At 47.9% G+C, this 10611-nt stretch overlaps 1 protein-coding gene across 1 annotated transcript in view; it reads left to right on the forward strand.

Moving 5' to 3' along the window:
- The window catches only part of LARP1 (La ribonucleoprotein domain family, member 1), a 50572-nt gene that overhangs the window by 22661 nt on the left and 17300 nt on the right, over window positions 1–10611 (forward strand). The window contains exons 2-8 of the mRNA XM_008573168.1: window positions 6427–6488; window positions 6743–6808; window positions 7894–8068; window positions 8867–8995; window positions 9074–9280; window positions 9381–9543; window positions 10357–10501. Of these exons, the coding sequence (XP_008571390.1) occupies window positions 6427–6488; window positions 6743–6808; window positions 7894–8068; window positions 8867–8995; window positions 9074–9280; window positions 9381–9543; window positions 10357–10501 (947 nt within the window). The remainder of the gene's footprint in view (window positions 1–6426; window positions 6489–6742; window positions 6809–7893; window positions 8069–8866; window positions 8996–9073; window positions 9281–9380; window positions 9544–10356; window positions 10502–10611) is intronic.

Here is a 10611-nt window from a genome sequence, read left to right on the forward strand (position 1 = left end):
CCCCCCCCTCCCCCCCCCCCCCCCCCCCCCCCCCCCCAGCTGGGTGACAGCTGAAAGTAGCCAGGCTTTTCACAGACTCTGCCCCCAGGCTGGCCTGGGAGAGAGACAGCACAGGTGGGTAGTATAGCCTAGATTCCCTTTCCTGCCTGTCTCACCCTCCCCTTAGATGGTTTCACTGCCTTTCAGAGTCAGCATCCTATGCTGCAGCTCAGGCAGGTGGTGGTGGTATTCCCCATCTCCAGAGGCTGAAAGTGGAGCAGAATGCACGTCATTTGGAGTCCCCCTGAGCAGCCTGTGTGCCGTGGTCCAGACGTGGCTACGGATCCTCGTTGGGGCAGAGGCTGGAGTGGAGGAACTGGGAGGTGGGACTGGAAGTAATGAATCTTTGCTCATAGGGCTGCCAGGGTCCTAGAGTTAGGGGTTCCAGCTGGGTGTGCTTGGTGGCAATTTCCCTTGCCTCTGTCTGGGTAGCGGAGAAGGGATTGTCAGGTCTCTGGTGTCCAGTCCCAGGAGCGTCACTTGCCCAGTTCTGTAACCTTATTTGGCTTCCCTGCAGTGGGCTTTGGTTTTTCTCCAGTATGTAGAATGATGCCCCTGCAGCCCTGCAGTTGAGAGCCTGTTCTGTTGGCTACAGCCATAACAACTTGGGACCCCTTACCTTCTATTCAACCTCTTCCTAGTGATTAAGAAGAGCACAGGCTTTAGGGTCAGACTGCTTGGCTTCAAATCCTGGTGTGCTGCTTGCTGGCTATGATCGTGGCAAAAAACCTTTCCACCGTGTGCCTTGGTTTCCTCATTTGTAAAATGCGACTAATGAGAGGAACTAATTTGTCATTTTAACGATTAAGAGGAGTCATAAAGAGAATTTAGGACAATGTGTGGCATCTAGTAAGTGCCCACTACATATTGTCTGCACTTGTCAATAATACTATTAAGTCTATAATTTGCTGCTGGCATCTCTCCCACTTTAATGAGAAATCTCAGTGGTTGAGATCTTGCCTTCTCTCTCCTCACAACTGTAAAACCAATATTACTACCTTTTGTTCAGTTGAGGAAGGTGAGGCTCAGGGGAGGGTGGAAAGTAATGAATGTCCCCATGGTTATACAAGTGGTGAGTCTGGACTGGGGCTCAACAGTGATTTCAGGCTATTGGTTGCCTCTTAGTCAAAGCTGGGCTGGGGCCTAAGTTCCTCTGAGAGTCATTAGCATCTGTTTCAGGGAGGGCTCCCATTGAGAGTTGAAGCCATAGCCTCAGGAATTAGTGGTTGAAAAGCAAAGCCTCCTTTCTAGTGTAAAATCATAGAGGAGATGAGTGTGTGAACTCACCATTCATTAAACAAGTGTCTGCTGTGTTACCAGGCTCTGAGCTAGGCACTAGGATATCTGCTGTGAAAGCAGCATAGTCCCTCCCCTCAGGGCATAGTCTGGAGGGGCAGGTAAGTAACCAGACAGTTAACATTTACAGTACAGTCAGAGCACATAACAGGGGCACTTCACTGAGTGGGATCTGGGCGGTCTCCCCCAAGGGGGTTGACGAAATGGCCAGACGTGGGGCAGCAGATTGGTGAGAATGAGAGTAATGCAGCCCCTGAATACCACAGATTATCTTGTCCTCTAAAGTAGAAGTTCTTTGCAGTAAGGTTAAACAGCCCTTTCAGATGCCAATCTCCAGGAGGTGGATGCTAGCTAGCCCATTGGCCTTCCCCGTTCTCCTGCCTGTACTCAGGCCTGAGATCTGGTAGTCGTCTGGCAATTCACTCTTAGCCCTACAGGCTTTCTCCTAATTAGCCCAGCCTAGTCTCACCTTTTACCACACTGGTCCCTCAGTTTCAATTCCAGCTTCTCCCTTCCTCTTTTCAAGTCTTGTTTTTTATCATGACCTAAAGAGTTTGAATTGACCATGTACCTTTTCCCCTAAAAAAAACTTCACTTACTTTCCCTTTGGTTGAACCAAGTCCTTGTTCTTTTGACCTCCTAGATCTGGCCCCTCTGTGTAGCTTTTGTTTCAGAAGATCAGCAGCCTTAGGATCTTTCTAGAATAAAACAATATGGAATATACTTTTTAATCTTTTTATCTGGCTTTGTACCAGGTGTTTATGGCTGCAGCTCCTTTGGTAGGCTGGGAGAGACTCCTTGAGGCCCAGGTACTCATCCTCTTCTATACTAAGACGTTGAATGACTATTTATTTAACTGAAAGGAAACTCCAGGCCTTCCCGTGTTTTTCCTTCCTCTCTAGCAAAGCAGGGCTTTATGCCAAAGCCCTCCTGAGAGACCTGTGATAAATCCCCCATCTTTCTTTCCCCATTTAAAACTGCATAGTTCTAAAACTTTTCTTTCCTCTTTCCTGAGGAAACTTAACCTCGAGCCTAGCCATCTCCTGTGTCCAGAGGACAGTGTGGGAGTGTTTTCCACCCCCATGGGTCACCACCCGGAAGAAGAGCCAGGCTGGGGAGGTCTCATTGTAATCTGGATTGGGTGTTATAACACTGCGCTCTAACTAACCAAGCTAACTGGCCAGTCCCTGCCACAAACTTTTTCTTTCATGTTGAGAGATTATTCTCTCTCTCCCCTTCTCTCTCTTTTTCTATGAGGATGGGGATCACTTGGAAATATTAAGCTTCCTTTGTGAATTTGAATTGTAATACTTAGCATTTGTTGAACATTTGCTGTGTACAAGGCACTCCTACTATGCTCTATTCATTTAACTGTTCCAGTGGCCCTGTGAGATATCTATAACTTCAGTTTTACAGAGGAAGCTGAAGTTCAGAGGCTCTGCAAGAGGCAGTATAGGTAGGGACTCCAGCCCAAGTCCATCAGATAACAAAGTCCATATGCTTAATGGCAGGGCTGTCCGGTTTTCCTAGATGGTGTTTGGATGGTGGGTGTTACACACTTGAAAGTTGAGGCTCAGAGAGACAGGGAATCTCGAGGTTAGACAGTCAAGGTTATATGACAGCCACTCCACTTTATAGGGGAGCTGCCATCCCGACTCGCACCACCCCAGTCATTAATTCCTCTTTGTCCTTCCATCTCTCAGCACCCATCTGTCGCTTGTTTCCCTTCATCCTTCATCCACAGTAGTGGCTTAGCTCCCTCCCCTCTGACCCTCAAAATAATCTTAAATAAAATAATCTAAAAATACTCAGTTTGCCATGCAAATACGGCTTTAGGAAAGGTCTTCTAGTGCCCCCACCACCACTAAATTGAGATCGTGTCTTGTTCATAGAAATTTTGGTGTGTTTCACTTTTAAAAAATGCATGTGTGTTTTTAGGAAGCCCCTGGACCCTTTTGGAACTACAGTCAGTATTGCCTTCTGGCTGACTGTGTATGGTCCCATGGGACAGAAAGTGGTTTTCCTTCTCTTCCAGATACCCTTTAGCCCCTGGTTTACCTTAGTTGAGGAGGAAGACCCTCCTAGAGCCTCTGTTGGCCATCACCTGCCCTGGAATCCTGGATCCCAGAGACCTGTGGGCAGATAAGCTGGCTAGAGCCTGCCTCACCACACTTCTACCTTCCCCCTTCTCTGAGAACCTTTCCTTTCCATCGGTAATTTTATTTCCTAGGACAAATCAGGGAAGAGCCCTAAGATTACACCAGGAAGATTTTTAACCCATTCTCCCAGGAGTGGACACATGGGAACCTCTGGGCCCCATGGAATTTCTGGTGAGCTGGTTAGGAGTATTGGCAAGGGATTCGAGACTTCTAGCCCCCATACGGCTCTGCAGCTAGTACCGTGGAAGCCCCTTCCCTTTTTGTAGCCTCAGTTCCCGATCTACAAATAGAGAGGATTAGAACTATGGGGTCTTTTTTTTTTCTGCTCTAACATTCTACAACTTTTCTTGGGTAAGCGGACAGTGGTGTTTCCCAAGCTGCGCTTGGGTCAGTGGCAGCAGGTGCAGGTTTCACAATGTGGAAGTAGGAGGGAGAGGGCTTGTCCCCTGATTTGGCCGAGATGGTACTGGACAAGGGGACTGGTGCCTGCGCAAAGGATTGGTTTTCACTGGGAGCCATTTCAGATGCCAGGCCCAGCTGGACCCTGTATATTCTGTGCATGTGTTTGTGTTGGTTGGTTGGTTGCCTCCTGTCTGATGAGGGTGGATGGCCAGGAGGAGACCCAGAAAGGAATGTGTAATTCAGATGAAGTCACAAAACCTAGTCTTTTTTCCAGCCTCCTGCAGGGCGCAACAGTAGCTCATCTGTGCCTTCCTGGGTTACCTTGAGGCCCATATGATTTTAACAGATTTGTGAATTTTACATAAAGGTAGAAAAGTGGTTCTCTCTTCCTGGTGGATTTTTCTGTGTGTCTAGGGGCTACATTCTCCTTGTCAGGGACAGCCTGAGGCTCTACTTAGGAGCAGAGCAAGAACAGGGCCCCATGGATGCTCAGGGACAGAGAGGGATCTGGCAATGGGGCTTTTCAACAAACTTCACCCTGAACTAATTTAAGAATATTCCTGTGTGTACCCAGACATTCCCCCTCATTAGCTTGGGATTGATGGCAGAGTAGGGAATCAGCCGAGTCTTTTTGTGGCAGGAGTGCTCTCACATTGAAGGGAGACTGAACTTTCAGTACTTTGCCATATCCCTTTGTGGTCTTGATGAATAATATGTCAGGAAGGGGTGATCACAGTATCTGATCCCTTTCCTTTTTAAAAGGGTTTTAATAAGAAGAAACAATGATCTAAAAAACTTTGCCTCACCTTTTTGAGGAAAGTCTTCAGGAACACCTTGCCCTCTGAACCTGGTTCCCACTTCTAACATCTTGTTAATGAACTTGGTGTTGCGGGCCTTTGGTCTGTCCTCCTGGTAGCATGCATGGGGTATTGTTGGGTCTAGGGGAAGTGAGTACCAGTCATAGCTCAGGTGTATACAAGCCTGGTCCTGGTTTGAAGCAGGCGAAGATCTTTAGCCTAGTCAGGGAACTGGGTGGTGTTCAGCTTGTCTGGGCCAACCCAGGAGTTGCAGGTGGGTGGGTGCAGAATAGTCCCTTGGACCCAGGTGATCCATTCTCTTGGGACAGATTTTCTGGCTCACCACTGCCCAGCACTGGGGATGGGAGATGCTGTGGCCTGGGTTTCACAGCTCCAGCTCTCAGAAGGCATGTGGGGTATCTTGAGGGGGCAGTGGCTCCAGTAGGGGGTGGAAGCCAGGAATGCAGTGGCCTCACAGGAGTCAGATAAGGACACCGTCTACTCATTAAGGGAACATAGACCTGATCAAGGAGTAGAACATTCCTTTTGAGGCCAGCTGGGCAAATTTTTTTATGCAGAAACTAGGAGCAGTTCTTCCCCTGGCACAGCTGGCCAACAGAAGAGGCAAAGTGATGGGAGATAAGTGGGTGAGCAGGGATGTATATTTTCCTGTGGGTCTCTTGGGAAGGGAGAGGCAGAAGCTCTTGGTCTTCAGAACTGTGTTGGGAAGACAAGTGTGGGTGTAGAAGAGACTGGAGCTATTAGAGCCACTTCATTTAAAGAAAAAGGGCATTTGTTTTCTTTTTTTAAAAAGCCCATGTCTGTCTTTGTCAAAAAATAAGGATCACTGTAAAATATACTACTTAACTCCCGATAATACTTAAATATTCTTCTAGAGTTTGTACTGTATATGTGTGCATGTACATATCTTTGTTTTGTAACTTTTCTTGTTTATTGTGTTCATCTTTTTGTATCAATAGAGATTGTTCTTTTTAATGACTATTCTAAAAACGGATGAACTTTAGCCAGTTCCCTCCTATTGGACATGTAGGTTGTTTCCAGTTTTTTGAAGTCATAAATAACACTTTGGTGGACATCTTCGTACATAACTCTTGTCTAATTTGTATCATTAGGATAAATTCCTAAAGGTGGAATTTCAGTCAACTGGGTGACCACTTTTTCTTTGGAAACTGAGAAGCCACACAGAATCTTTCCTCAGTGGCTGGTCCTGGTCTTCTTGATTGCCCATGTAGGACTTTTTATCTTGCCTTCCAACTATCAGTAGTCCTGGTCTACTCATACACAAGACATTAGAATGTGAGGGCCAGAAATGGTCTTTCAGACCCTTCCTTAATGGAATTTGCCATGATTCAGGAGCCCTGAATTACAGTGCTGATAACTCTAGCATGGATTTCCCTTTCCAGGCCTCAGTCTTCATTTTACAATAGGATAGAGAGCGGTATTCTGTAAGGGCCCTTCTACCTCAGAGTCTGGGTTTCTGGGATTTTGGCTGCTGTCTCTTTGCATGATCTCACTTTCCATGATTTCTTCAGGAAGGGGCTGGTAAAATTGCTATTGTTTGAGCACATGTCTTTTCCCTCTCCACTATGTCTTCCTCCTTTGAGAACCTGCCAGTTGCTTGGCGGAGTGGGAATGGTAATGAGGGTGAGGGGCTGGCAGTGGTTCCATCACATGGGTTCTGTGTAACCCCTTTGTCCTTTTTGTTCCTATAGAACATTCTGCTCCAGCCAAGGTGGTGAGAGCAGCAGTTCCTAAGCAACGCAAAGGCAGCAAGGTAAGGAATAGGAGTGGGTAACCCAAGGGGACTTCCTGGAGGTGGCGGCCTCTTTCCTGTTGTAGTGAGTGCTTCTGAACTGCTGGGTAGTTCTAGATTCTCTCTGAATAGCAGGGAATCCCATCTTCTGGGCCTCCAGTGTGGATGGTCTGATCTCTTGGCCTCTGATCTCTTGGTGGAGCTGGACCTTGGGTGAAGGGCTGAATGGCAGAGGCAGGGTCACCGTCGGGGCCTTCACAGTATGTGCCTTGCAGGTTGGTGACTTTGGAGATGCAATCAACTGGCCCACACCTGGAGAGATAGCCCACAAGAGTGTGCAGGTGAGTCTGTGGGGAGGGATGGGCAGGTTTAAACTCTTACCTACTTATACACATTTGGCTTCTCAATCTTTCAGAGCCTCAGGTCTTAACTTTCTCAGTTTGTTTAAAAAAAAAAAGTAGTTAATACAAGATGGGCAACAATGAAATAGCTAAGGATCGTCATCATTTAAACCTTTGCTTTGTGTCACATACTGCCAAGTACTGTCTCTCATCTTATTTAACTCTCATAGTGACTCTTGAGATAATGTCCTTTTATAATTCCCATCTTATAGAGGAAGCCACTGAGACTTGGAGAGGTTAATTACTGGCCCTTGATGGCAGAGTGGGGATTGGAAATCAGGTGTAGTATATTCCAAAGCCTGTGTTCTCCATCACTACTCTTGGATTTTCTTTTTTTTTTTTTGACTGGTAAGGGGATCACAACCCTCCACATGGTGTGGTCTGCACGCTCAGCCAGTGAGCGCACCGGCCATCCTCATACAGGATCCGAACCCGCAGCCTCGGCGCTACCAGCGCCGCACTCTCCGAGTGAGCCACGCGGCCGGCCCTACTCTTGGATTTTCTATCAGTGAAAGAGAAGAGTGGTCCTTAGGCCAAATACCAACCTTCAGACCACATTTCTTGGGGAAGCTTACACAGCTCTCTTGGGCCCCAGCTGAGGAGAGACTCCTGGTAGTTTTCTACTTCCTAGTGCTTTTGTTCTCGGCCAGGTGCCTAAATTCCTTACTCTCTCTGGCTATGGTCATTTTCAGCTCACAGATAGGGTTGGTGTGGACAGGCCAGGGGCCAACATCTCTTCCATCCCATAGACTACCTGGACAATCTGGTCTTATTGAATGGAGTAAACAGTTGGCCCCTATAGGCCCTAGTACCTCTGTCCTGGGGGTTGTCTCTCCCACCTCTTGGCCTGTTTGACCATGCTTCCCAAAGAAAGCATCTCAGGTGTGAAAACAGGACCTTAAATACATCCACTCCAACCCACCCTCACATGCTACATCTCCTTCTGCCTTTCTTCCTAGTGACAGGGAGCTCCATCCCAAGTGGCTCTCATACTTAGCTCCTTGTTACTCTACTTTTTGCTGCAGCCACAGTCCCATAAGCCTCAGCCTGCCCGTAAGCTGCCACCCAAGAAGGACATGAAGGAACAGGAAAAAGGCGAGGGGAGTGATAGTAAGGAAAGCCCGAAAACCAAATCAGATGAATCGGGGGAGGAGAAGAATGGTGACGAGGACTGCCAGCGAGGTGGGCAGAAGAAGAAAGGTGAGTGACCTGGAGCAGGACTTGGGGGGAGGTGGCAGGGCAGAACTGTGACATGTCAGAACTTCATGGGGCTGCTGGAGGACTTTCAGGTGCCCCCTGAGAAGTCAACGGGAGGTTGATTGGTATAGGTAGCTGGGACAGCAGTCTTCTCTCCAGTCATATGTCCATCGATTCCTCCTTTTAAAAACAAGAACTTTTGTTGCTGTAAGTTTCCAAAAATCTGAAATGATTAGGATACAGGTTCGGTTGCCCTAATAGAGGTCCAAATTAACAGTTGTTTAAACAAGATAAAAGTTTCTTTCTCTCACGTGACAAATAGCTTGGTGTAAGTAGGCCAGGCCTGGTATGGAAACTCTTTAATTCCTTTCATCTAGCTGTGATGCATCGGCTATTCATCATCTGAGATGGCTCCCCCTTTCCCTCTTTTAGGGACTTAATCTGAGGTTGACGAGTTTAACTCATTTCTCCTAGGCAGCATTTTGGCACATGTCTAAGGGAACCTGGAAGATACAGTCCTTATCTTAGGTAGCCATGTATCTGACTGCAGGAGGGGTCAGACCAAGATTCTCTGAACATGGAGAAATTGATATTAACCAGGAGTCTCCATCTCACTGAGGGCCACTGGCTTCCTTATTTTCGAGATGAAAAAGAGGTCCAATGTGTTGGGAAGTAATTGGCCCAAGATTACCAGATTGTGATTTGGGCCAGAGCCTGTGGTAGGGGAAGAAGAGTTGGGTAGGGATGGCTGGGAATGGCCTTTTACTCAAGCCTTTCTCATGTGCCCATGCTGTCTCCCAGGGAACAAACACAAGTGGGTTCCATTGCAAATAGACATGAAGCCTGAAGTACCTAGAGAGAAACTGGCTTCACGCCCCACTCGCCCGCAGGAGTCGAGACATACACCTGCCAGCCGTGGGGAGATCAAAGGTATGCGCTGCCCAGTAATGGAGGGCCTGGACGTGGGGAACATCTTCAGGCCTGACTCAGTGCCTCCTCTCCCCATAGGGTCTGAGTCTGCCACCTATGTTCCCGTGCCCGTGGCCCCCTCCACCCCAGCCTGGCAACCAGAGACCAAACTGGAGCCTGCCTGGCACGACCAGGATGAGACATCGAGTGTGAAGAGTGATGGGGCTGGTGGGGCGCGGGCTTCCTTCCGTGGCCGTGGACGGGGGCGTGGTCGTGGACGGGGACGCGGCCGGGGTGGCACTCGAAGTACGTGAGGCCCACTTTGGGCTCCGGGATGTCTGAGGGAATGCAATGGGGGTGGTGGGCAAGAATCTCCTTTCCCTCATGGGACCCCTTTCCCCCATAGCCCATTTTGACTACCAGTTTGGCTACCGAAAGTTTGATGGTGCAGAGGGGCCTCGCACCCCCAAGTATATGAACAACATCACCTACTACTTTGACAACATCAGCAGCACTGAGCTTTATAGCGTGGACCAGGAGCTGCTTAAAGACTACATCAAGCGCCAGATGTGAGTACATGAGAATCTTCCTCCTGGAGAGATGAGTGAGGGGTTAAGGGTTAACACAGGCCACAGCTGGGCAGAGCAGGGCTGAACAGACCCTTCTGGTGCTAACAGTAGTTGCAGCACTTGACTGGAACCACAAAAGATAGCTTTTCTCTTGTCCTTTAAGCTAACTTTTCATAAAGTTGTTGTTCATTGCAGAAATTATACCAAATTTACCTTAAGAAAATTAGAAACAATCACGAACAGAAAGGGAAAATGTCTAGAATATACCTCCTTCTGTGTTTCGATTTGTAATGGTAGTATGAACAGAATGCTAGTAAACGTTTATTGAGTCTTCACTATTGGCCAAGCTCAGTGTTAAGTGCTTTACAGTCATTATCTTACTTAACCCTGCAGTTTTTATCTCACAGCTGTCCCATTTCTGTCTGATTGCAAAACCTTTGCCCTTAACCACTCTGTTGTATTGTCTCACAGTCCAATGGAGGAGCCATATGAAGAAATAAATAATTGCAGTAGCGGTTACATGTTTTAGGAGCAGAAGAGAAAGTAACCAACAGTATTTGAGCAGGGTTTTAAAGGAGGAGGAGGATGTTGCCAGGAATGCCCAGGGGCTGAAGGGCAGAGGGAGTGATTTGACCCAAGGTAGGGGGCCATGGAGGAATAACATTATTTCTCTTTAACCTTTAACATTGTATGTAGGATAGGGATGGGATAAGTCAGAAGTTGTGAGAGATGGTGTGTATAGCAGAACAGGGAAGGCATATTCGTAAATGGTGCAGCAGTCCCTCAGTGATAACTCTTCTTCCCTCCTCTTAGTGAATACTACTTCAGTGTGGACAATTTAGAGCGAGACTTCTTCCTGCGACGGAAAATGGATGCCGACGGTTTCCTTCCCATCACCCTTATTGCTTCCTTCCACCGAGTGCAGGCTCTTACCACTGACATTTCACTCATCTTTGCGGTATGTCTCCCTCCCCAGGGCTGGGGTACATGGGAAAGGTCCTTACTTATGGAACCGGAGTTTGGGGCCAAGGCAGAAAGCCCTGGAAATGCCCCCCCCCCCCCCCCCCC

Source organism: Galeopterus variegatus, unplaced genomic scaffold (assembly GCF_000696425.1).
Source record: "Galeopterus variegatus unplaced genomic scaffold, G_variegatus-3.0.2 Scaffold884, whole genome shotgun sequence".
In the NCBI taxonomy this organism is placed as follows: Eukaryota; Metazoa; Chordata; class Mammalia; order Dermoptera; family Cynocephalidae; genus Galeopterus; species Galeopterus variegatus.